Source organism: Sapajus apella, unplaced genomic scaffold (genome assembly GCF_009761245.1).
Source record: "Sapajus apella isolate SASKATOON/1434 unplaced genomic scaffold, GSC_monkey_1.0 scaffold10, whole genome shotgun sequence".
Classification (NCBI taxonomy): domain Eukaryota; kingdom Metazoa; phylum Chordata; class Mammalia; order Primates; family Cebidae; genus Sapajus; species Sapajus apella.
In genome coordinates, this window is record NW_022436950.1 from 21,625,342 (window position 1) to 21,651,336 (window position 25,995).

At 53.4% G+C, this 25,995-nt stretch overlaps 1 protein-coding gene across 15 annotated transcripts in view; it reads left to right on the forward strand.

The window, feature by feature from the left end:
- Positions 1-25,995, forward strand: part of TNS1 (tensin 1) — a 204,574-nt gene that overhangs the window by 44,251 nt on the left and 134,328 nt on the right. For 3 of the 15 annotated variants that reach the window (XM_032278278.1, XM_032278281.1, XM_032278282.1), the window contains exon 1: positions 17,338-17,589. The exons of 10 other annotated variants lie outside the window; for them this stretch is intronic. Coding sequence is in view for 1 of the 5 variants with exons in the window: in XM_032278274.1 (XP_032134165.1) it covers positions 24,432-24,455 (24 nt within the window). In the remaining 4 variants the exon portion in view is untranslated. Of the gene's footprint in view, positions 1-17,337; positions 17,590-21,792; positions 24,456-25,995 lie in introns of those variants that run through there. 2 more of the 15 variants (XM_032278283.1, XM_032278274.1) reach the window with 2 other exon arrangements.

Consider the following 25,995-nt stretch of genomic DNA (forward strand, 5'->3'; position numbering starts at 1 on the left):
CTAAGATTCCATGCTAAGGCACCAGGTTTTATGCTAAGGTTCCATGCCAAGGTACCAGGTTCCATGCTAACGTTCCATGCTAAGGTACCGGGTTCCATGCTAAGGTTCCATGCCAAGGCACCAGGTTATATGCAAAGGTGCCATGCCAAGGTACCACGTTCCATGCCAAGGTTCCATGCTAAGGTACCAGGTTCCATGCTAAGATTCCATGCTCAGGCACCAGGTTTTATGCTAAGATTCTATGCCAAGATATCAGATTCCATGCTAAGGCACCAGGTTTTATGCTAAGGTTCCATGCCAAGGTACCAGGTTCCATGCTAACGTTCCGTGCTAAGGTACCAGGTTCCATGCTAACGTTCCATGCTAAGGCACCAGGTTCCATGCTAAGGCACCAGGTTCCATGCTAAGGTACCAGGTTCCATGCTAATGTTCCATGGCAAGGCACCAGGTTCCATGCAAAGGTTCCATGCCAGGGCACCAGGTTCCATGCCAAGATTCCATGCTAAGGCACCAGGTTCCATGCTAAGGTTCCATGCCAAGGCACCAGGTTCCATGCCAAGGTTCCATGCTAAGGCATCAGCTTCCATGCTAAGCCCTTTATGTGAGCTGTGTCAATACATTCTCTAAACAGCCCATGAGAAAGTTGCTATTACTACTATTGCAGTTTTAGCAGGAACAGAGACAGTAAGGTGGGGAAGAGGGAAACTGAGGCCCAGGGAAGTGTTATTATTACCATTCCAGTTTTAGCAGGAACAGAGGGAGTAAGGCGGGGATGAGGGGAAACTGAGGCTCAGAGAGGTGAAGCTGCATTCTTTACATCACACAGCTAAGGAATGGGTGAAACCAGGACCCCTGGGCTGCTGATGTCCCAACAGCCCCCTCCCCCCCACAGTGCAGCACTAGGTTCCTTTCAGCCTGTCTCATCCCACGACACAGGACCCTGGTCCTGAGAGAAGAGGCAAGAAAGGGAGGCAAGATTTGCTCAGGGGCCTGGGGCCGGGGCTGCTAGGAAAGCTGGCTGGGGATCTCCAGGGTGCTGACAGACAACCTTTTAGAAGGTTTGAGTTTCTCCTTCTCCCATCCTCAGTTTCCCAGAGGTATAGAGTTAGAAACCTGGGCAAGTAGGAAGCTTTCTTCAGGGCACTACCCTAACCCACCCTAACCCTAACCCACTCTCCGCTGGGTCTCAGGCTCCCACTGGACTGTCTGCTTACCTGCTTGCCTGCCTGGGATGTTCAACAAGTGCAGGTTTGGGCATCAAGGAAATGCAGGTTCAACATCTGGCTCTGCCACCCACTGGTCTTGGGGCCTTGAGGTCGCTTATCCTTTCTCAGTCACACTTTACTCATCTGTAAAATGGGCATGGTTAGGTCTACCCATGAGGGCTATGTGAGGATTGGAGAAAATGGAAGTAAAGAACTAGTCCAGAGCCACCCTTGGTGAACAGCCACTGTCGTCATAATTTACCATCGTCACCCTCCATCCCCACCATCCACTGACCCACCACCAGCGTGGTCTTCCTCTGTGACCGATGTCTCCAGTGTAGCCATGAACCTGCATGCTCAGGATGCAGAAGATGGTTTGGGAAGAGGCTGCGTGACTGCCGTGTGGGTCTGCAGTCAGCTTCCCACGAGGGGCAGCTTGGGTGAGCCTGCTGTTTCCAAACGGCAACAGACATTTTCTCCTTTCCCATTTGACCGTCTCAGTTGTCACCATCCTGCATGACTGCTCATTTCATTAAAAACCCAATTTATCTATTCTAAGTGATAGAAGGTATGGGCTTGATCTATGATACATTTTTAATTTTTCTTGAAATACGTAAATATTAAAATTGTTGAGCCATGTTTCCAACTAAAATCATCTTGAATCTCACACTTTAGGAAGCATGAAATCAGATGAACTCCTCCCTCTGTGTGTGTGTGTGTGTGTGTGTGTGTGTGTGTGTTTGTGAGGTGGGGGGTGGAGAATTCTTTATTATGGGAGATGAAAACCTAGGCAGAAGGATCAAGAATGGTGTGGTGAACTCCTTTGTACCTACCCCATGATTCAACAACCATCCACTTTTTGCTGTTTCTGTTTCATCTGTTCTCCCTCTTCTCCCTACATTTTTTTTCCTTTTTTTCTGCTGGAGTAGTTTTCAAGCAAACCCCAAACATGATATCATTTTACTTTAAATGCTTCAGTATGCATCTTTGGTAGATAAGGACTTTTTATTTTAACATTGCCATAATACCATTATCACAGTTAACATCATTAATAATAATTTCTTATGGTCAGCTACTACCCCATCTGTGTTCGATTTTCTCCAATTATCTCAAAAATGTCTTATTTGGGTTGGTTTCTTTGAAACAGGCAGAAGAACATAGAAACCGTGCTCTGTCAGGCCTCTGTCTATTTCCATAGTAATCATGTATTGACATATATCATTGTCTCCATCTTTACCGACCAACTGGTGATACATGCTGACTGTTTCTGATGGGTCCTATTTCATGGTTTCTACCCCCTCCTACCCCTCCCCCTTGGGATGGAGAATGACAGTGGTAATTATGCCAACAGTGGCTGTTCACTGGACCCCTAGTGAAATCACTCCTGTGAAATCAGGAGTCCAGTGTCTGGCTCCCTCATGTACAGCCTCAGCCTACCAGTTCCACTGCCCTGTCCCCAGGAAGGAGAGGGGGCTCTGGAAGGGGCTGGGTGTGTGTGTGTGTGCAGAGAGACAGTGGGAGGAGCTTGGCACCTTGGGGTGAAGCTGGGCAGGGAGGGGAGCTCCCTCGGCTGCTTCGCTGGATGCCTCATCTCATAAATACCATGTCCCTGAGATGTCCATGTAAGGCTGCCTGGCTGGCTCAGAAGGGGCTGGCCACCATGGGGCCACTGGGCTCTGGGAAGCATAGCTGCCCTACCGGGGTGGGGGCAGGCCGCCCAGCGGGTAGCCTTGTGGGAACATACCCCCTCTTTCAGCTGCGTCCACACCATGGTCCTGCTCCTCACGCACCAGCCTAAGCTTTCATTGCCAGCCAAGGTCCTGTCCTTTCTGAGCTGCTTCTCAGGCTTGGGTCACTGCTCTGACCCTCCCTGATCCTGTCTCCTTGGGGCTGGGAAAGTCACACCCCAGAGTCCCTGAGCTGCTTCCTTCTCCTTCCTTTCCTTAGGAGGCCTCATGCCTCAGTTCAACTGGCTGGTCTTGTTGCCTTCTGGGAAACTGAGGCCACAGGGACAGATAGGTCCTCTTCCCAAGGATCTCTCCGGGATTCAAGGCACCTCTGGGGAAGCCACAGCCCTTTTCTGGGCTGCAGTGTTCTCATTGGAGAGGTGCCCTGGACAGCTCTAGACCTCATTGACTGAGTTGCCCAGAGGGACACTTGAGATCTAGGGGTGCATGTGTGTGAGTTGAGTGTGTGTGTGAGGTGTGTGTGTGTGTGTGTGTGTGTGTGTGTCCACAGGCTTTAGGACTGTAGCCCTAGGACATCTGTCAGATTACAGGGGGAGAAAGAGACTGAAGTGGGGGCTGTTCCTTGGGACCACCAGGGACCCACAGGACTTTCCAGCACCTGCGTCTCCGTCCTTTCCCTGCAGCCCTGCTCCTTCGGCTGTTTCAGATTCCCCTCCCTGTCTTTATTTCTTTGTTCTTTCTCTTTCCTGTCTGACTCTTCCAAGTCCCTGTTACTCCCCCTTGTGCTGTGCCCCTCAGGACTCTGTATTGTTCATGTTCCCTCCAAGAACTTTCCTTGTTTCCCAAGTCCCAGCCCTTCATCCTGATCCGCAGCCCAAAATTCAGAGTGGCCGGGTTCCTGGGCTCATACCTGTAGTCCCAGCACTTTAGGAGGCTGCAGTGGGAGGATCCCTTTAGCCCAGGAGTTTGAGACTAGCCGGGGCAATGTAGCAAGACCCCATTTCTACCAAGCCAAACAAACAAAAACAAAATTCAAAGACCCCACCCTCTTGACCCCTGGATGGGGGAGCCCCTTTCTCTGATTTCCTCCAGAGCTTTCTGTGACTCTGGGACTTGGCGGGGGGACTCACGTCTCCCATCCCTTGTTCCAAGGACACCCCTCCCACCTCAAGGCAGCTGCAGAGGCCCCAGAACAACCCACGGATGCCTGACACTTTGTGGGAGCATTGCCTGTTTGTGTGTGCCGAGAGTCCGCTATCTCTGAGTCTGTAATGAACGTGAGGTTTTTCCCTGAGAGGGGCATTGTCCCTGATCTACCCAGTGTCATTGAAAACATTCAAATCCAAAAGTTGGCCAGGAAGGAGGATTGTCTGAGGCCATGGACAGACCCCTGGCTTAGGATTTGGAAGATGTGGGTTCACATTCTGGGTGCTGTCTCAGTGAACTCCAGTCTCCCCTGTCAAATGGCCACAGTCATGGTGAGATAAGGTGTTGACCGCCTCCCATTTCTTAGGAGGGGCTCTGTAACCTCCTGCTCTGTAGGCTCTGCCCAGGTACTAAGTACCCAGTTCCCGAGGCAGTACAGTGGGTATGTGTTGGCCCAGCCTGGAGGCACTGGTGGTGGATGGGCACTGTGGGGGTGAAAGGCTTGTGGTTGGGCCCCTTCTCAGGATGAATACAGACCTCCCCTCTCCTTCCCTGTGTGGATGTCTCTGAGGGGAAACTGAGGCCCACATGGGCCTGGGGCCCCTGGAGAGGGGGAAGCCAGGTAGAAGGGAGAGCAGCAGGCTCCTGACCAGGGCACCTGTGTTGGTGATGCCACCTTCTGCTGTTCCTCCCAGTTGGCACTGCAGATATGGAACCCACAGGGGTGAGACACCGAGATTGGAATGTGCTGGGGATGCTTGGAGCCGATTATCTTGGGCCAGGAATGTGGGGCAGTGTTATTAGCCAGCGGCCTCTTGCCTTTGGAGTAACCCCCTGGGGACAATGGTGGTCACCTGTCCAGCTCTGCCTGCCCAGACAGCCCATGCGTGCCTGCACCCAACCACTCTTGGATGGAGCTCAAGAGTGTGCCTGTGTGCACACGTGTACGTGCACGGAAGTGTGTGCGTGGATCTTTTGGGTGCCTGAGTACAATCATATGCATGTGTATGTGTGGGAATGTGCCTGTGTGGGGACAAGTGTCTGCCAGTGTGGATCTTTGGGTCCTTTACTCACAAGAGTGTGTGTGCAGCATTTGTACAGGGAGCCCACAGGGGGTCTAGGGAACACAAGAGAAGCAAAGGCCTGAGGGGAGGCTGGGAGGCTGGATGGTGGAAGGAGAGGACAGCAGCACAGATGTGCACACAGGGCAGGAGGGGCGGTTGCAGCTCTTGATGGTGTGGGGTCTGTGGCACTCTCCTTGACTGGACTCTCTAAGGCAGAGTGGTAAAGAGCCCTGAGGTCAGATGGCCTGAGTTCAGCTGCTGCCTTGATCACTACCTAGTCTGTGACATTAGGATGAGTGACAACCTCTCCAAAGCTCAGTTTCCTATGTTTATCTTGGTGATAATCACAGTACCTGCTTAGTTACCAGGAGGAATAAACCAGATGGAATACCTGGAGCACCCTATGAGCTCCATAGATGATAGCACGTCATCATCATCGGCATCATCGCCATCACCGTCATCATCAGGACCAGGGTCCATGCTGGCTGCGCCGTATCTTGCCTTGGTCGTCTCTTACTGGCTGACGTTACCATGTGGGATGGGGGGCCGCAGCTTATTTGCTTGCAGCATCACAACAAGATGGAGACCCAGAGAAGGCAAGAGACTGGCCAGGGTCACCAGGGAGCCAGCGTAGAGCCATGGGAGCCCAGTCCCTGGCTCCTGTCTCTTTCCACGTGTGGCACTGACTTGCTGTGCTTAGATGTTTGGGGAGGCAGCACCTTGCCAGGCTGGAGAGGCAAGGAGAGGCTTATTACCCAGGCCAGCTTCTACAGACGGCCCGGGATGGTTCTGTTTGAATCTTCTTACAGGACCAGTGTCTCCCCTTCTGGCCCTAAATTCTCTCCTGAGTCTTCTGCATTTGAGCTTCCTGATCTGATTTCAAGTCTTGAATCCCACATGGAAAATAGCTGAAACCCAAGAGAGGGACCCAAGGGGATCAGCTGGCTACCTCAGCCTCACTCAGCTCCTCACACCTGCTTGGGCCAGGGCAGCTCCGCCTTCTGCTCCTGACACAGGCCAGACGGGAGTGGAATTCCTGGGAAGCACTGGCCCCTTTAGAGCTGGGCTCGCTCTGCCTGCCAGCACATCCCACGTCCTCTCCCTCAGTCCTCCTAGGCCATCCTGTGGCTCCCCTGGGGTAGCTGACCCAGGGAGACACCAGGATTGTGGAGGTGGGAGTCGGCTCTTTGTCGCTTGAGCTCAGTGGGGTGGGGTGGGTGGGAGTGGGCAAAGGCAAGTGGAACCTGCCAGGGTCCCCCAGCCAGGGCAGGCAGTGATTGGCCTGGATGCTGGCCAGAGACTTGTTTTCCACAACCATCACCAAGTACTTGGAAGAAAAAACCCAAAACCCAACAACAACAAAAATAACCACCAACCTTTTCTCTCTCTTTTTTTTTTTTACATTTGCAGTTAATGGCCGATTGGCTGTACATTATTAAACAGGCAGCTGGAGATTTGCCAGTGTAGATTGCCTGAGCCAAGGCTCAGAGCCTGAACACAGTGTTCCAAGAAAACAGTCACCCATGGGGTCCCTGGTGAGGAGCACCCAGAGGGCGAGGCTCTAGCTGCTGCCCTTCACTCTCCTACATCTCCCACCCTAGCCTCTGCTCGGATCATCTAGTGGAGGGCAGGACTGTGCTGCTCCTGGAGCTGGAGCATCCTTCATCTGGGCCCTGCAGATCCCTCACCACCCCAGGAGCCCTAGCTGTTCTTTCCCTCCTCCTGGATATTAGGAACTGGTGTGAGGCTCCTGCTTCCATCCCCAGATGGGCCACGCCAGCACCTCCTCTCCTGGGGACCAGCGTGATGCAGAGGCCTGAGCACTGGGCTGGGAGCTGGAGCCCTGTCTAGGGTTGACTTCATTGACTTCCTCCCTATGGTAACTTTGGGACTCCCTACTTGTTATCCTTGGGCCTCGTTTCTATGTCATTATGAGGAGAGGATTGGGCTGATCAGCTCTAAATCTGTGACATTTTGTGAGCCTTGATTGGGTGGCCTTGGGGAGAGGGTGGAGTGATTGTTTCCCTGACTTTGGGGCCTTTCTTGCCCCAACCCTGTTCACATCCATGAGACCAGAAACCACTTCTCAAGCGAGCCCTGCTGGGAAGGGGTAGCCATCAGCCCCATTCACGTTGTTTTAGCCAGTCACTCCAGCCACCTTGAAGCCTACCAGGGTAAAGATCAAGTGTCCAAGCCACCTGAGTAGGAGAACAAGCTGAGAGTCTGGAGGTTGGGGACTACCATCTTGGTGAAGCCAGTGCTGCATTTGAGTATGTGGAGAAAAGCACAGTGTTGTGTCCAGGTCCCCACCAGGGTGGGCCCGCTGCCTTCTGCTCTGGTCAGGCTGCTGCTGGCGTGTGTGTGTGTGTGTGTGTGTGTGTGTGTGTGTGTGTGTGTGGTGTGGGAGAGTCACCGGTTTGGGAACCGGGCCTTAATGAACCCTCTCTGAGCCTCTTAGAGATAATATGACATAGCGTTTTAAGAGTACAAACTTGGGGATCAAGTCCTATCACCCAGCTTATTTGCTGTCTTGTTATCATTGACTTTGGACAGGTGGCTTCACCTCTCATGTCTGAGCCCTCTCAACTGTACAAAGTGGGGTTGGAAGAACATCTCCTCCCAGGTGTGGGGAGTGGAGGAAATGAGTGAATGCAGGCACCGGGGCTGTACCAGGGCTTGGCACATGTTAAGTGCCCTTCAGCTGTTGGGATTGAAACGTCTTTCCCTCTGGACGCCTGTTTTTTCCCTTCGGATGACTCAGCGCGATTCGAGTTGTGTGTTTGTGTTTGTTTGTTCAGTGCTCCCTCTCCTAGATCCAGTGCTCCTTGAGGGCGGGGGCCCATCTGGCTGTGTTCATGTTCTGCCCACATGGCCAGACAGGGCCTGGGCCACAGCGGGCACTCAGAAAGTACTTGTGGAATGAAGGGGTGAGTGACAGATGGGGCGGGGCCAACTGGAAAAGGATCAGAACCAGGGAAGGAACCACTGAGCACCTGGCATGTGGAAGAGTCCAGAAACTGAAAAATCTGGGGACGTCCAGCCTGTGAAGCCACCACTCTGGGAGACTTTGAGTGACTATGTGACTGCGTGTGTGTGTGAGAGAGTGTGTGTGTTGAATAGAGCTTTGGGGAAATTTGTTCCCTGAAGCAAAACCAAGGGTCCCAGGAAGCAGGTTTCCCCTAGTGGTGGGGGCCGCCTTGAGGATAGGGAGTGAGCACCAAGGGCCTGGGTGTGCAGGCAGAGGCGGGGAGCCCCTGTCAGGTCAAGGAGAGCCCTGCATTGTGTGGAATGTGGTTGAGCCCCGAGGCCCTGCCGACTTGCAGCTGCTATAGTTGGAAGAGGAATAGCAATCATAGCTGATGTCTCTGAACTTCAGTTTCCTCTTCTGTAAAAGGGGGTTCATAAAGGTCAATACCCAATGGGGTGTTGGCAGGATTAGAATGAGTTAATCCCCACAAAGCTCTGAGAACAGTGTGTCAATTGGGAAACACTCACTAAATCTGAGCATTGTTAAGTAGGGAGATACTCGAGGGAGAGATGAATCATGGGAGATACAGGAGGGAGAGATGAATCGTGGGAGATACAGGAAGGAGAGATGAATTGTGGGAGACAGGCAAGGGAGAGATGAATTGTGGGAGATACAGGAAGGAGAGAGGAATCGTGGGAGATACATGAGGGAGAGCTGAATCATGGGAGATACATGAGGGAGAGATCAATCGTGAGAGATAGGCACGGGAGAGATGAATCGTGGGAGATACAGGAGGGAGAGATGAATCGTGGGAGATACATGAGGGAGAGATGAATTGTGACTCTGGGGTGGGGGTGATGATGACTTCTTTGAAGGAGGAGGATGTCGGGGGAGCTAGCATTTATGGAGAGCTGCTCTGTGCCAGATCTTGCACTCAGTGCTCAGAGCAGTTTAATAACTTGCTTGAGGTTACACAGCTTCAGATATGGCCAGTGCACTTCCAAAGCCTAAGCTCTCTTCTCCACTCGTGGTAGGATGGGGGCCAGGTTTCTGTGATTCTCTATCCCCAGGGAGGAATAGCACCCCATTTCAAGGTGAGGCAAAGTGATGATCATCTTCTATACAGGTGGATCCAAAGTCCTCAGGAAGGAAGTCTCCAACTCTCTCCAACCCTGAAAGTGCTATGTCATTAGGATCACCTGAGTTTGGGAGTTCGAGACCAGTCTGACCAACATGGAGAAACACCATCTTTACTAAAAATACAAAATTAGCCAGGTGTGGTGGCACATACCTGTAGTCCCAGCTACTCAGTAGGCTGAGGCAGGAGAATCGCTTGAACCTGGGAGGCAGAGGTTGTGGTGAGCCTAGATCGCGCCATTGCACTCCAGCCTGGGCAACAAGAGCGAAACTCCGTCACAAAAAATCCACTAAAACCAAAAAACAAAAAATCCTCTAGAGAGTGGAGGAGGGCGGGGAGATTTTTTCCCTTGGAGCCTGGGACAGAGAGAATGGCCATGAGCAGAGCACTGGAGGATGGGCTTAGGGAGAAGGAATGACGAGCCGAGGGGTAAACTAAAGCAAGCGAGGGGAAGGAGGGTGCTGCCCAGAAGAGCACAGAGGAGGAAGAGGGCTGTGCAGAGGACAACAGAGGAGGGAGCGGAACAGAAGAAGGAAGAGAAGAGGAGAGAGAGGAACCAGACTTGGACCTGGGCCAGTGGACAGCTCTGGGCTTTGGGCGTAGGTGCCTGGCGGGGGTTGGTCCCCACAGGGCTACTGGATGGTGACAAGACGGGAGGCCTCTGGAGTGGGAAGCCGGCTGGTCAGCACCCAGGTCTGCCTGGGACAGCAAGTGTTCCACCACCAGCCCGGCCTCCTCACCTCTCCCAGCCCAGCAGCAAGGTCAGCTCTTGGGGTGTGGCCAGCACACTTCCCACTGACCGTTGCCCACAGGCCTGGCCTTGTCAGGATGGTCTCCTATTCCTAGCAGCTGCTCCTGGCAGTTTCTGCCTCTTGGCTGTTCAGAGATGAATGGGAAATGGCCCTAGGCTTCAAGGACTTCACAGATGAAGGGGCAGAGAGACAGTGGAGGTGCTCGTGGAAGTGGCATTTGGAATGGTCCCAAGACAATTTTTTCAAGATGATGCTTGCTGTATTCTTTATTATCCGAAATAAAAATAGGGCTCAGTTTCTTTAACCTTTCCTTGTGGTTTTTATTCAACAAATATATATATATATTTTCCCATTTATTTATTTTATTGCATTTTAGGTTTTGGGGTACATGTGAAGAACATGCAAAATTGTTGCATAGGAACACACGTGGCAGTGTGATTTGCTGCCTTCCTCCCCATCACCTACATCTGGCATCTCTCCCCTTGCTATCTCTCCCCAGCTTCCCACCCCCCACCGTCCCTCCCCTATTTCCCCCCAACTGACCCCAGTGTGTAGTGCTCCCCTCCCTGTGTCCATGTGTTCTCATTGTTCAACACCCGCCTATGAGTGAGAACATGCGGTGTTTGATCTTCTGCTCTTCTGTCAGTTTGCTGAGAATGATGGTTTCCAGGTTCATCCATGTCCCTACAAAGGACCCAAACTCATCGTTTTTGATGGCTGCATAATATTCCATGGTGTATATGTGCCACATTTTCCCTAGCCAGTCTATCGTCGATGGGCATTTGGGTTGGTTCCAGGTCTTTGCTATTGTTAACAGTGCTGCAATGAACATTCGTGTGCACGTGTCCTTATAGTAGAACGATTTGTAATCCTTTGGATATATACCCAGTAATGGGATTGCTGGGTCAAATGGAATTTCTATTTCTATGTCCTTGAGGAATCGCCACACTGTCTTCCATAATGGTTGAACTAATTTACACTCCCACCAACAGTGTAAAAGTGTTCCTATTTCTCCACATCCTCTCCAACATCTGTTGTCTCCAGATTTTTTAATGATCGCCATTCTAACTGGCGTGAGATGGTATCTCAATGTAGTTTTGATTTGCATTTCTCTAATGACCAGTGATGATGAGCATTTTTTCATATGTTTGTTGGCCTCATGTATGTCTTCTTTTGTAAAGTGTCTGTTCATCTCCTTTGCCCACTTTTGAATGGGCTTGTTAGTTTTTTTCTTGTAAATCTGTTTTAGTTCTTTGTAAATTCTGGATATCAGCCCTTTGTCAGATGGGTAAACTGCAAAAATTTTTTCCCAATCTTCAACAAATATTTATTGAGTATCTACTGCTGTCCTCCTCTGGATGCTCTTTGGCTTATTTGGTACAGAAGAGAACCTGACATTTCTGATGGCATCTGGTGGAGTCAAGTAGAATTCTTATCTCCTTTCATCTAGGCACTATACCTCTATTAATACAACCAAAAGTGCCTGTGCCTTTTCGCGGCAAGCATATCCTACTGTTAGCTAAACTGAATTTCTGTTTTCAATAAATTTTAGACCTTTTGTTGTAAGAACTATTATCAGTTCAGGTTTTTTATGACTGGAACCCTTGTTGTGGACATTACCCCAAGAAAAGTGTTCCCTTGCTAATCCTGGCTCATTTATAAAGTCAGCTTAGCATTTCAGTTCACTTTAGCATCTTAGCTTTTCCTCGTGCTTTTTTTTTGGTTCCTTGGTGTGCTTGGTAAGCCTCCCTTCTACGTTGTAACCTAAGTTACTGATAAGTATGTTGAACAAGCCAGGGCAGAGGACAGAGCCCTTTGGCAAGTCAGGAAGTTGACACTGATCTATTCATCAACACCCCTCTGCTTGCTGGCCAGGAATCTACTCGGCTTTCTCTCTTGTCTTCAGGAATTTCATCAGGGATCCTGCCAACACCTTCCTGAGATACAGATAGTCTAGGTCTGGGGATTCCCCAATTCTCCAGCCTAGAAGCCTCAAAACAATGGGTTTGGGATGGTGGGTGTGATGCTATGGCAGGGAGGGCTCCCTGAAGGAATCCAGGCTGATGCCAGTGGTCTTTGCAGGGATAGGCCCAAGGGAAACCCTGCCCTGGAGGCAGCTAGAGCCTTGGGGTCCTTCCTGCTTTAAAACTGTGCTTCTCAGGGGAGACAAGGGGTTTGTGGTGTGGTACTTTCTGCCAAGGAGCAAAGTTCACCTAGAAACATGTTTCCGGGCATCTCCAAGGGAACTTAAGGCCATCAGATGAGGAGATTGAAGCTAAGAGGCGACTGAGACTTTCCTCGGGTCACCAAGAGCATTGGTGGCTGAGTTGGGCTGGAACCTGAGGCCCTGAATCCCAGTCTGAGGCTCTTGGTGCTGAACCCAAGTGCGTCTTCTGGCTAGAAACAGGCAGGGTGAGAGGAGGGAGGGGCTGCCAGTGTGTGCCTTGGGGATAAGCTGTTGGTGGCTGTTTCCCCCTGACTCCCCTTTCCTTTCCATCCTCTGCCCTGAGACTATGGTACAAATCTGAGTAGGAAGCTGGAATGTGGAAAGCCCAGCACTTCTCCCTGTAAGAGGGGAGGGGAGGTGGCGGGGAGGTGGTGTGCAGCAAAGGGCCTGGTGGTGTGCACATTTCTGCTCTTTGAGAGAGGATGCAAATACATGCCAATGAGATGTCCTAGAGGATGCAGTGGTGAGCAAGGGAGCCCCTACTTCTGCCTCCTTCTGGTCTGAGTTTTAAGGATGATACAGAGAAGAAGACCTGAGATCAGGAAGGAAGGGCAAGGGTGGGGGGCTTCAGGGAATCAGCGTTGAACGTGGCTTCTGGGGTCAGCTCTGAAGTGAGGGGGCTCACTAGGGGTGATCCTGAGATGAAAGCACCCTGGGAGATAGCTTGAACTCATCCCTAGCTGTGGGAGGGAGGGGACAGGGTGGGTCAGAAGGGGGAAGGAGCAGCTCCAATGCACAGACCTTGCATTCCTAGAGTGGCCCCCAGGGCCTGGCTCCCTGCGGGGTGCGTTGGGTCTAGCAGGATTAAGAGACCCAGAATAGCCTCTGCCCCAGGGCATCTTGGGAAGGAAGCAGAGCTCTGCCCCCGTGGCTTCTCCCCTTGGGACTTGGGCATGTGTCCCTGCCTTCTCTGTGATGGAGGGGGAAGAAGAGAGTGAGGACCAGGGTGCTAGAGGAGGTGGCTCCAGAAACTACTCTAGAGACTGACGCCTCCTACCCATCACAGGAAGATTTGGGGAAAGGACTCCTCCCTGCTGGGAGTCTTGTCAGCTTTTAGCGTAGTAGCTCCAAGGAACTTTTCCTAGTGCTGTGAGAACCTAAGAGTCTGGCCCCTGAGCGTGGGAGTCGGGTGATGTGGTGCCCTCCAGAGGTAATGCCGGGACCTGGAATTCTTAGTTTTGTCATATGGTGACATGGCCTTGAGTTGGAAGAGCTGGATTCAAATTCTATCTCTTTCATTAGTCGCTTTTTGCTTTTGTTTAACTGCTCTGAGCCCATCTCTAAGACTGAGATGAGAATCATAGCCACGCCCATGTTTTCATGGGCATCTGTGTGAAGTGCACATGGGGAAAGCTTGGTGCAGGGCAGGAGCTTAAATGTTGATTAAAGTGAAATGAAGGAACAAATAAAGGCAGCTCTGGGTTGACCTCTGCTCCCTGTCCCAGCCACTGAGGGGCCCTGGGTGGGGCTGGGGCTGAGAGGCCAGGGAAAGCTGGATTCAGCAAGCTTGGACCTTGCCCCATGTTTCTCTTGACTTTCTCCTCGCCTTTCTTCTCTGCTTCTCTGCGTCCTTTGTCCCTTTTCTGTCCCATCCCTCCTCTTCCAGTGGAAGTGCCTAACTCAGCACCTGGCCCCGACACACACAATTCATTGCTCCCTCCTCTCCTCAATGGCCCCTCTGTTGCTCCTGGCTCTGTCCCGCCACCCCCAGCTCCATCTCTTTCCTCCTTCTGGATCTCCGTTTCTGACCCCCTCTTTGTCCCACTCTCTCTGCTCCTGGCTCTCCTGCCATCTGTTTCTGCAGCCTCTGTCTGCAGCTCATAGGCATCCACTGGGCGCCTGCCCGATGCCAGGCACTGCCGTCTCCTTTCTCAGTTCTGCCTCTCCTCACCTCTCGCTGTCGTCTTTTCTCCCTCCCCCAACCCCTTCAGCCTCCTGCCCTCCCTCCCCCCAGTTCCATCAGGCTCCAAGGCTGGTATTATTCAGTTTTATGAGAAACCCCCAGGCCTACCCCTGAAGGGACCAACCACAACTGGAACCAGATGTGCAATCCTGCATTGGGGTGGGAGGGAGGGAGGTAGGGATGAGGAGAGGGGCATGGGTTGGCTTAAGGAGGTGGGGAGGAGGCTGGGGATGGGGAGTGGAAACCCTGGGAACCCTGGTCCTCAGGGACTTGGAAGGAAGAGCTGCGAGGAGGGAGCCAGGGAGCAGAGTAGGCTTGTTCAGAAAGCAGTTCTCACTATGTGTGTGTGTGTGAGTGTGTGTGTGTGTGTGTGTGAGAGAGAGAGAGAGAGAGAGAGAGAGAGGGAGAGGGAGAGAGAGATGGTGGAATTGACACTGAGGAGAGCTGGGGGTAGGTGATGTGCTATGGGACAGCTCTTAGAATTAAGGAGGAAGCCCGCTCTTTTTCTTTGAAATCATCTAGCTTGTTTACTTCCCTTCTTAGGGTTTCAAGGGACTTGCTGGGTTCCTAGTTCTATGCCCGATGGTGAAGCAGGCAGGCTGGAAAGAGGGGTCATGCTGGAGTAGGGGATGGACAGTGTAACTTCCCAAGTCTCCTGAGAGTGGCTGGAGGAGGGGTCCTATAGCTCCCCCCCCAATCTGCCACAGACCTTGGTGGGATGTGTCTGGGATGTCCTTGTTTCAGTTGAATGGCTTCTGGGTCCTAGCAAAGTCCATGTTTCTGCCTGCAATTATACAGCTTCAAATATAAAAGTCTTCATATGATTATCTTGGTACAGCCTAGTGCCGTATTCAGCATTTTAAAATGCCCTTTGATTCAATCATCAACTGATTATCCCTCCATCTATCTCTTCATCATTCATTTATTCATTCCACACTTAGTGAGAATTTACTATGTGCCAACCTTGTACTGGGCACGGAACAAAAGAGGAAAGGGGAAGGGAAAGGATGAACAAATCCTTCATCATTCTAAAAATGGGAGCCACAGAAGTGCACCCAGCCCACTGCATGTCAGGGCGTTAAGTGAGCCACAGAAGCCCCAGATGCTCAGAGGCGGGGACAGTGCCCACCAAGTGGTGAGGCTGGGGAGGGATCCAGGGAGGATGGCTTCTGAATTGAGCCCTAAATGCTGATAGGGAGGAGAGAGAAATAGTGTGTGAGAAAGGCCTGATCATCAACGTTGGGGAATGGAGGAAGGGAAGGTTGGACAGGCTGGGATGTTGCACTGCAGAGCTTGGACTGGATGGAGCAGGCAGTGGGGAACTGGGACCCTTTGATGTCAATTGGGATAATATGGATGTGGGTTGGAAGGAAGAGAAGGGGAAGACGGAGCGTTCTGCTGTTCTGGGTACCTGCTAGTGGGAGGGGTTGCAATTATAGAGCACACTCCCACATCCACCTCTAGAGAGCTGAAACTGACTCAGGTTCCTCTAACTTCCCTCACCAGGGCAGAGCTGACCCAGGGCCCCAGAGGGACCCTCAGTCTGCAGTGGTGGTGGTGGGTTGGGGTTAAGGAGGATAATGTTATTGGAGTTACCTTTGCCCCGGAGTTGGGGCCAGTGAGTGTGAGACTTGGTTTGAGGCTGGGCGGAGAGCTAGGGATGACTAGTCCCATAGTCCATCTGCTTTCACCATCCTTGCCATCTGTGGATAGCATCTGCACTCTCACAGATTGAGGCTGCTGTTGAGGCTGGTGGGTTCTGGATGCTGGAATTTGGGACTCAGAACCCAGACCTTCTTTCCAGCTAGGACAGGATGAAGTCATCTTGCTCTGGAGGCAGGGGGTGAGTGGAGCAATGCCTCTATCTCTGCCCTCCCCATATAAGGTCCTGAGAAGGTGTCCTTCTCTCCTCCATCCCCAGGGGTTTCATTGTCTCTGATTGAGGGTGAGTCAGACCTCCAAAGCGCTGGCCATCTCCCTGTGGCTCTGGCCCCACATGCTCCAAAATCTTGTCCCTTTTTAGGGACTCTCCTGTCATTGTACTTCTGGGGAAAACTGAAGCCTGGGGAAGGATTGGCTGAATTAATACAATTAGTCTGTGTTATGACTGGAAAAGTTCTTAAAGACCTTTTGATGCAAACTTATTGTGTCACTGGGGAAACTGAGGCTGGGAGATGCAGGCCACTGGCCCAGATGGGGAAGAGAAGGAAGGGCCTTTTCACCTCTGGATGTCTGAGTGGTTCGGAGCTTGGATTCAGGTTCAGGTGTGAGGTCCTCTGCACAGTCCTGCTTGGACTTCCACAAGTCACCTCTGGGCTCCAAGGTTAAGTTCTTCAGCTATAATGACCAGTGTGATTAGAAGACTAAGTGAGAATTAATAGTCTTTAGTGCCCAGCATCCAATAGGTGTGTAGCAAATAACTTTTCCCCTTCCTTTCTAAACAATCCAATCTGCTTCTTCACTTTTATCACTCATGTGGTGCTCTAAACTCTTCACGTCACTTTCCCCCGTTATTTCTATCATAGAAAGCTTCACACGTGTAGAAAAGTTGACATGATTATATCGTAAACTCCCTAGACTCTACAATGAACACTTTGATATATTTGCTTTATCATATTTCCATCAATCCATCTTATTTTTTGATCCATTTCAAAGAGAGTTGAAGCATGTGTTTCATTAACTGGAGCTCAGCTTAAATGACTTTTGAATGTACAGTCACAAATGTCCTAACTCAGCCCAGAGAAAACAGCAAGAGATTGCTATCTCACATTTGACAGCTAAGAAAAAAACAGGTTCAGAAGCTAGATTCCTGGCCTCCGGTCACAAAATGAGTTGGAAACAGCATAGAGCAGAATGCTGTAGAAAAGCGGACAGTTGCTATATCATTATTACGATCACCATCACCATCTCAGCAAACATTCTTCCCCACCCAGCAGGCCGTTTCTCTGCACCTGTGTCTTTTCCATGGAGCCTTGACCCCTCCCTGCCCCCTTCTCCACCCCTGTCCCCCAAGCTTTCTGGCCCCGCCCCTCCTGTCCCCATGGAGGCTGCTGGGCCTGTGGCTAAAGGAGGGGCAGCCACATTCCCTGGCGATCTCCTGCCCCAGGTGTCTGTGCCCTGCCCCAGCCTGGCCAGACCTGGCTAGAGCACAGCCAGCAGAGCACTGCAGGGGTTAAAGGAGGCCTTGGCTGGCGGAGGGGGCCCACTGCTGGCTGACTCCGGGAAGGAGGCGGTGCACTGCTGGCCCGCCCCCTGGGCTGGCCTGGGAAGGAACCCGACTAGCAGAGCCCTCTGCTCAGTTGCTCCCAGCAGTGGCCCTGGGACCAGCTCTGCTCCTTGCACCCCGCTCGCTGCCTGGACACAGGCTCACTCGCTGCCTTCTGGGAAACCAGCTTCTTGCCAGCCACAGCTGCTGCCTCCGCCACTGGCCACCACCCCCTTCCTGGGAGTCCTTTGGCCCAGACACCCACCTCACTTAGTGGCCCCTCTGCAGGCAAGGTGAGTGAGTGTGCATGTGTGATGGTGTACATGTGTGTGAGTGTGCATGTGTGTGTATTTGTGTGTAGGGGGACATGGAGCCATCTAGGGTTGCTGGGTTGTTGATACTGATGCTGTCAAGACCACAGATCAGATTAGGGGAAGATGAGGTCAGCCTGCCTGGTCCCATGTCTCTGGGCTGGGCAAGCCACTCAGAGGCCAATGTTGTCAGTCCCCTGTCTTCAGATGTTCCTGTGGTTCTGGCAGGGATGTCTAGGGTGCGGCTGTCCCTGCTGTGAGAGAGCAACCAGTCAGAAGGAGTTTCGTTTGCTGGGGAAGTTGCTGGTATCAGTGGCTGCTTGGGACTGAGGCCAGCTGGGGGAGTGGGGAGGACACAGGGACCAAGGGAGGAGGAAGCCTGGGGGTCTCTTCTGCTACTTGCCGGCCCATTGCGGGGCTGTATTTTTTTCTTCTTCATCTCTTTCCCTGCCACCACTTGAGCTGCTCTCAGGGCACCTTTCTTCTCCTAGGGGCTCACTTAGCAACCTGAGGTCTGACCTTGGCTGCAGGGAGAGGCTGGCAGGCCTGGCAAGGGTAGGGTTCAAAGCACTTTTCCCATTTCCACTCCTCAGTGTGGGCCCTGCTCCCTTGCCCATGGGTACAGCCTGGCAGGAGTGCCCCCTCTCCTCTCTCCAACCACTAGCCCTTACTCCTTCCTCACCCCTCTGGGCATAAATGGCTAATCCAGGTGGTTAATGAACAGACAGGGGCAGCTGCCTTCCCCCTGCTCCTCCCTCTTCCCCCACCCCTCCTCTCCTCCGCTGACTCTGATGCCCTGCCTGCCACCCGTTCCCAGGCTGGAGAATCCATAAGGAGCTGACCTCAGTGTCTGTCCCCAACCCCCAATCCAGGACCTGGGCCAGGACTGCCTGCCCAGATGTTTTAGGCTGGCTGCTGTTCTAGAAGAGGAAACTGGGTGGGGGTGCTGAGGGGGACCTGGAGAAGCCTGTTGTGCTCCCAGGCTGGGCTCCCTGCAGGGGAGAGGATGGGGTTAGGGGACCGGATGGGTGCTGGGTGGGAGGAGCTGGAGGGAGAGGACAGGCAGACAGGCAGTTGTGGGGTGAGAATATGAGGGGGACCTGGAAACTAGGGTGCCAGGGTCTTTGGAGACAAGGGCATCTCTTCTGAAAGCCCCAGCCACCTCTTCAATGTGGCACCAGTGGGGGAAGGTGTTGGGGGAGCATCCCCTCTTCCCTCCCTGAAGCTGCTTATGGTGAGTGGAGACCATGGTAGCTCAGACTTGGCCTCAAGATGCACCTGCCCCTGCCAGCTTGTGGCCACTCCTGTCTCCCCCACTCCAGCTCTCCCTGGACCTCAGCACTTGCTACAGCTGGGGCACCCCCTGCTTGACACCTCTGGCACAGGGCTGTGGGAGGGAGCGAGGGAGGATCTGGATTGAGATGGAGCAGTGGGTGGGAGAGCCCTGAATGGGATCAGTGCTAGAGACCCAGCCTGGGGTTGGCCTGAACTCTGCTGCCCATAAAGGGCAGGGGGTTGGAGAGGAGTGGGCTGGTCCAGGCTGGGGAGGGTCTCGGCCAGTCCTGCTGACCACCAGAGCTGGGAGCCAGCACCAGGATCAGGAGCTGAGGGTTCCTGGCAGTAGAGGAGGCAACCTGGGACCCTCTGCTTGCAGGCGCCTGGCCTTGAGCCTTGGCCTTTCTGACTTTCTTCCCCTTCCCTCATCCCATGCCTCTTCGCACTTCACTTCCCGCAAAGCTCCAGTGCAGAATTTCCCAGGGAGGTGGCAGTGTCCCGGAAGTATAAGCACAGAGAAGCTGGGGGCCAGGCGGACCGGGGCTGGGGTGGGGTGCTTATGGGTTCAGGGAAGATATTCTTGTTTTGTGAACAACTTCTGGCCTCTGATGGGCTGTGGCTGAAGCCTTGGAGTTTGAGGACCCTTGGGCTCCTGTTTCTATCCAGATAGGAGCAGGAATCAAGGGGGGCCAGAAAGGACTTTTGTTTGGTTGAAGGAAGAAGAGCCTCAGAGGTGGAAGCTCGGCTCAGGTGAAGGAAGAGCTTCCTAAGAACCCTGGTGGGTCAGCAGGAGGATGGGCTTCCTTGTAAGGTGGAGAAGTATCTTGTTCTGGGGGGAGTTTAGACAGAGGCTGGACAACAGCTTGGAAGCATCCCTAGGCTGGGATGTGGTTAGAGGCGATGACCTGGATGGTCTCTTGGGATGCTGAGGGCCTGGGATTCTTGGAGTTGGGGAATTCTCTGACACCAGAATGGGCAATCAGGAAGCTGTGTCCTCTGGCCTAGGGTGTGGACACAGACCACTCCAGGAGCCCCCTCCTTCCTGCCAATGTGTAAGGAACCGAGAGCCTGACGCTGTGCCCTGGCAACTATGCCCCTCCCTCATGCCCGTGGCTCAACTGCCCACCAGACCCACCCCCAGCTGCTTCCTGCAAAGGTTCTGAGGTTCTTCCTATTCCTCTTGGCCCACTCTTCCCCTTGCCTGGGGTGGGCTGTGTCACAATGTGGAGTGGGGGTGACAGCAAGCACCACAGGCCTCATCCCCAACCCCTGCAGTTAGAGCCGATGGTCCCTGTTGAGCGCCTTTAGGGCCGGCGTGCGAGAGCCAGAGGATGGGTGATAGGATATTGAGCCTCTTGATCCCTGCCCAGTTTGGTCTCCCCAAAACAGGCCTCCCTAGCCAGCCTGGAGATGGTAGGCCGAGGGCAGTGCCAAGATCTGAGATGCAGAAAAAACTCAGGCGTGGGTCTCATTCAAGCCTCAGTTTCCACCTTTGTAAACAATGCAGGGTTGTCTGGGCAGCTTCAAGTGGTTTGTGTAACTGGCATGGGGTGAGGGGTGTAAGGCGAGGCCAGGCAGTTGCTCTCAAGGGCCTCTCAGGAGGGCGAGCCGGGGAGGAGGAGTCACCTCTCACCAGCCTTTCCAAACCTGTTTGCCCTGAGGTAGGCAGGGAGAGGAGAACCAGAGGGGGCTGGGGACAAAGCTTTCCCCAAACCAAACAGGTTTGGGCTTCCCATGATGCAAGTGCCCGTGAGTGCTTCCGGGTGGGCTTGAAACCCACCCTGGACTCCATCTTTCCTATGCCAGCCAGCCTCCTCCATGGCCCCTCTGTGGATGCCTGTGCCCCCTTTTCTCCTGACCAGAGAGGGTGACACAATAGGAGATTGTGACCACCCAACTCAACCGCTGCCTCTGACCAGGGGAGCCCCCTCCCAGTCTTGGCTTCGTCTGAGAGGGAAGTCCTTTCCAATGTCTAACTTCAATCCCTGTTCTCCAGCCAGGGACTATACGAGGCTGCTTAATTATGACACTCTTTCCTGGGGTTTGAAAGAGACTCAGTGATGGAGGGAGGGGTGTGCAGGGAAGGAACGGGAGGCCTGCATGTACCATGAGCCTGGAGCGCCAGGGTGGGAGCTAGGGTGACAGGCAGAGGCTCTCAGCTGCCAGTGGTTCTGGTTTCTTGACTTATTTCTGGAGCCAAAAGCCTCAGGAAACTGAGACCCAGTTGAGGGATGTGTTTGGAGGTGGGGGACAGAGGGAGACAGGCAGGAAAGCCCTTCCAGTTACTGGCCTCCAAAAAAAGCAAATTAGAAGTGGATGGAGGGAGAGGGTCATTTTCGGAGACTGGGGTTTGGGAAGACTGGCCTAGACTTTGTCCTCATTACTAACTGCCAATGGCCCCTGGCTTAGTAGCTCCTGGCCAGATGGCTCTTAGCTTTCTAGGGCTATTAGGCATGCAGAGGTATGGGCGTAAGTGAGCTGGAACAAGGGGGTGGGGTGGCAGGGTGGCCAGCCTGGTAGGCTGTGCCCACATCCCCTGGTGCCACTTCTATTATGCAAGGTCACACCAGCTCTTCCCTCCTTCCTTCCCTCCAGTGACCTGGAGCTCTTTTCCATCCTGGAGGTTGCTGGAGGCTAGAGAGCTCCAGTGCAGCCTCTACCCAGGTTGGTGGCCTTGCTGTCTTCCTACCTGCCCCATCTCACCTTCCCTGGAGGGGAGAGGCTTGTGTCTGTGGAGCTGGGGCCCGTGTTGGAAGGGTGGTGGGTGGGCCTGAGCCAGTCCGTGGGGCTGCCTCCTCCAGGGCTAGTCTGGCTTCTGCAGTCCCTGCCTTTTTAGGGCTGGAAGCCTGTAGCTCAGCCCTGGGTGTGGGAGGCAGGAGGGACTGGCCCAGCAGGGTGGGGGCCTGGGGAGCTGATGGGGATGAGGAATCACAGGAGTGACTGGATGGAATTTTGGCCACTATGGGGCCCCAGACCTGGGTCCATTTCCCCCAAGGACCTTCCTAGACCTCCTGCAGAGAACACGGGACCCCACAGTGTTCCGTGATCCTTGCAAATTTCTGTTTGCTCACCTGTCTTCTGGCTGGATCGCAAGCTCCTTGAGGGCAGGCCTGTACCTCTGACCTCTCTGGTGATCCTTGCTGTGCTTGGCAGAGTGCTGCTCAACACAGATGACCGACTAATGGAGGGCAGAGGGGTGAGGGTTTGACAGAGCCTGGTGAGGATTTGTTAGACTTGGACTGAGAGGTCCGTCTTGAGGGAGAGAATGTGAGTCTGGTGCCAGACTGCTGGGGCTCAACTCATGCTGACCCAGTTTACTAGCTGTGTGGTCTCAGCAAGGGACTGAACCTCTGTGAGCCTCAGTTTCCTCACTGTCAAATGGGATAATAGTACCTGTTTCAAGGTGTAGTTATGAGGATCAAATGAGTTAATTTATTTAAAGCACTTTGGGTGGTATCTGGCACATAGGTGCTCAATGAAGGTTAGTTATTATTATTATTATTATTATTATTGGTGGTGGTGATGGAGTTCTTCTCTCTCTCTCTTGTCTTATTCCATCTCTAAGATGAGGATAATTATGGGACCAAAGAGTGGAGAAGATGCTGGTGTTATTTTCCCTTAAGAGGTCCTAGCATCAGACCTCAGAGAAGAATCTTCTCTTCCCTCACTCCGTCTCTCTTTCTCTGTGATTAGAGGGCAGGCAGGGAGCTGAGGGGCCCTCCGGAGCGCTTGTCTGTTCAGGGAGCCCATGCAGATCTGTGTTTATGGAGAACTCTGAGTATGTTGCCATCAGCGTAAACAAGATGCATTATTATAAACCAGCCGGAGCTCCCCTTCTTGGATCCCATCCCATGCCATGATGAGAGTCACAGAACCGGAGACTCCCAGGCCAAGCAAGGACCTAGCCTGGCCTCAAGGAAGCCTGCCCTGGACCATGGGCTACACCCATAGACGAGGCATCTACATTTTGAAGTAGGATCCCCAAATAACTGCTTCAAATTATTGTGTCTTGTGCCCTCTAGGTCCCCCTGAGATCTAGCTGGCATTCCTCTTGTTGCAGCTTTAGTTCAGTCCCTTGTTGGTAGTGGGTAGGGGTAACCGTGTCTGCTCTTCCTGCATGCCATATAAGCTGACAGCTTTGAACCCGTGGAAGGGTAGGGCCCCTGGCCACACTCCCTCTCCATCCCAGGCCTCTGCCCTCTCTGGGGTCCCCTGCTTTCCGGTGCCCCTGACATTCCTCATTAGCAGGGGTCAGCCCTCAAGTCCTGCCAAGCTGTATTCTCCACCCAACCCGGTTCCCACCCAGGGAGGCTGGGGTTGCTCTGGGTCGGGGGTGAACTCCATTTCCGGGCCCCTGACCCGCCCAGTTGCAGCTGCAAAAGGCATTAAGCTCTCTTTTGGAGAAAGAATGGGCCTGGGTTGATGATGATGACAGCTGGGGAGCGTTCCTGAGCTCAGCCCGGCCCTATCTTGCTTCCCTTCCTCAGCCCCAGCTCACCTCTGCCCAATTTCTAGGCTATTGCTCATGTGGAGGTGGGCCTCACCTTTGCCTCTTGACCTTGACCATATCTGGGCAGTCAGCTGGTCTCCAGTCACCCTGTATGTGAGCAGTTTGTGGGTTCAGTGCTGGGCTTGGTGCTGGGGTAGGGGGTAGAGGTGAGGAAGAGGGCTTCAGGGGAAGCAGAAGAGAGGGGCTCTACCCTGTGGTCCATCTTGTCCAGGCAGTGGGAGAGCAGTGCTCAAGTGGCAGATCTGAGTCTAGGCCTGGCTCTGTCCCTCGCCTCTGGGGGAGTCCCACCTGAGTCCCTTCTCTCGCTGGGCCTTAGTGCCCTCACCTGTAAATGAAGGGCTGGAGAGGTGCAGGGGTTGGCAGTCTGTGAGTCCATCTCCCCTAGGCCTTCACTGGGCGTCCCCCCGTCCCAAGTCCCAAGGCTGTGGAACTTCACCTTGGATTGACCTTGCTTCCCTCCCCGCCCCACCCCCACCTCTGGCAGTCGCTGGCAGGAAGTCCTGCTGATTAGGGCCCTAATCACCGGCTGAGACTCTCAGAAATGGCAGAGCTGGTTGAACGAGAGGGGCCGCCAAGCCAGGAAGGGGGGCTGCATGGGGAGAAGCCTCCACCCAGGGACATGAGCTGGGGGGTTCGGACTGTGATTGGGGTTGGCAGAGATGGGCCGGCCCCAGGGGTCGGCTCCTTGGGCCCGGGGCAGTGCCAGTGGTGGTGGACCCACTGTGGAGGCTGTGCAGCAGCAGGCAAGTCCAGCTGGGCACACGGGGCTTTTGGATTGTTCACTTTAAAAGTCTTTGAGGGCATCCACCCTATGCCAGGCAAGGTGCTGGACATGAGGCTGGAAAGACCGGGGGACTAGGGGAGTAGACAGAGTGTTGCTGCAAAATGCAGCGGGAACGCCAAGCAGGAGGCAGCTCACGTGAGCGGCAGAGTGGGGGAGGCTTCGGAGAAGGGGTGCCGTTTGAGATGGATTTTGAAGCTTGGGAAGGAGTTTTGCAGGGAAGAAAAGGGGCAAAGACTTCTTCAGCCACAGGAAGGCATGCAGAGGCCCAGTTGCGTGCAGGTAAGAATAAGAAGCAATAACAAGCGTGGGTCCCCTCCCAGCTCTGCTACATTGGTTTGAGCCTTAGTGTCTGCATCTGTAAAGTGGGGTTCGTATTTCCAAACTTACAGTGCTCGCGTGGATGTGAAATGAGGCTATCTGTACAGTTCTCAGCCCAGGGCCTGGCAGGGAGCAAACCCACAGTATATGGCGGCTTAAAATGGCATGTGTGGGAAAGGATGGCTTTGAGGAGAGCCTGGAAGGGCTGCTTGCGGCCCGAGGGGTGGGGATATTCTGAGTCAGGTTAAAGAGGGGAGTGGCAGGGGGTTTTATGTAGGGAAGACATGATGAGACTGTGATTTAAGAAGGGCATTTGGGCCACGGTGGCGGCTGTAGTGGGCAGGGAGTCCTAGGGACAGGCCTCAAGCCAGGGCCTGGGTTCCTGGAATCCTATGTTCAAATTCCTCAGCCCTGGGGCTGGGAAATCCTCTCCCAAGTCTCTTCATCTCCTGATCCCTCTGGGCTTCCTTCCAGCATACCATCCTCCCCTCCTGGATGGGGAGGCCAAGGAGGCCCTGAAATCTCCTTCCTGGGAGATCTTTCAGTCTAGGACAGGGCCATCTTTGGCAAGGCTTCATACACAGCCCTGGGTTGGATGAACTGCAGCAGGCAGGAGTGAGGGTAGACCGGAGGCAGCTCATATTTTTAAGGCACTGAGAGGATCTTTTTGGGGGCCTCCTTTACCATCTGACCTGGAACACAGTAGGCCCTCACTGTTTGTTGAATGAATGAATGAATGAACAGCCATGTGCCCTAGTCAGGGTGGAGGAGCCTGTTTGCTTGGAGGCAGCCATGCCCAGCCTGGCTCTACGTGGCCTGGTGAGTGCAGAGAGGGTCTGCCTGTCCAGAGCTAGATAGAATGTTGAGTGTCTCAAAGGCCAGGTGCCTGGCATGTCCCAGATGCTCAGGGACTGTGTGTTGATGAAGGAGAGGGGATTTCAGCAGCATTTATTTCCTAGAGCAACGACGTCTCATGAAGCAGTGTGATGTGGGGGTCAAGTTCACAGACTCTGCAGCCGCATGGTCTGCGTGTGAACCCTGACCCCACCTCTTGCAGGCTGTGTGACCATGAACAACTCACCTGACAGGCCAGTGCTTCCCTTTGCTCATCTGTGAAGTGCAGGGAACAAACAGAACTGGATCTGGCACGCAGGCTCAGCGGCATAAAGCTTGATGATGGTTGTTGCTGTTTTTGTTATTGTTATTACTGTTATTGGTACAGGGGGAGAGGGGGCACTGGTGGCAGGGGTTTCTTTCTTGGCTGGGATGAGTGCAACTGCCCAGAGCGGGAGGGGAGAGCACAGGGATAGATGAGGCTCCTCTGAAGGCTTAGAAGGAATTCATCAGTGGCTCACGAACTGCCTCTACCACCACACATGTGGCTGCCTCTGCTGTGGCTGGCTGAGCTGAGCTGAGCGTGGGAGCAGAGGCAGTGGTCAGGCCTGGATTCCAGGCTGGAGCCCTGGGAGAGCAGGGGTGAGCCAGGGTGGGGGGTGGGGGC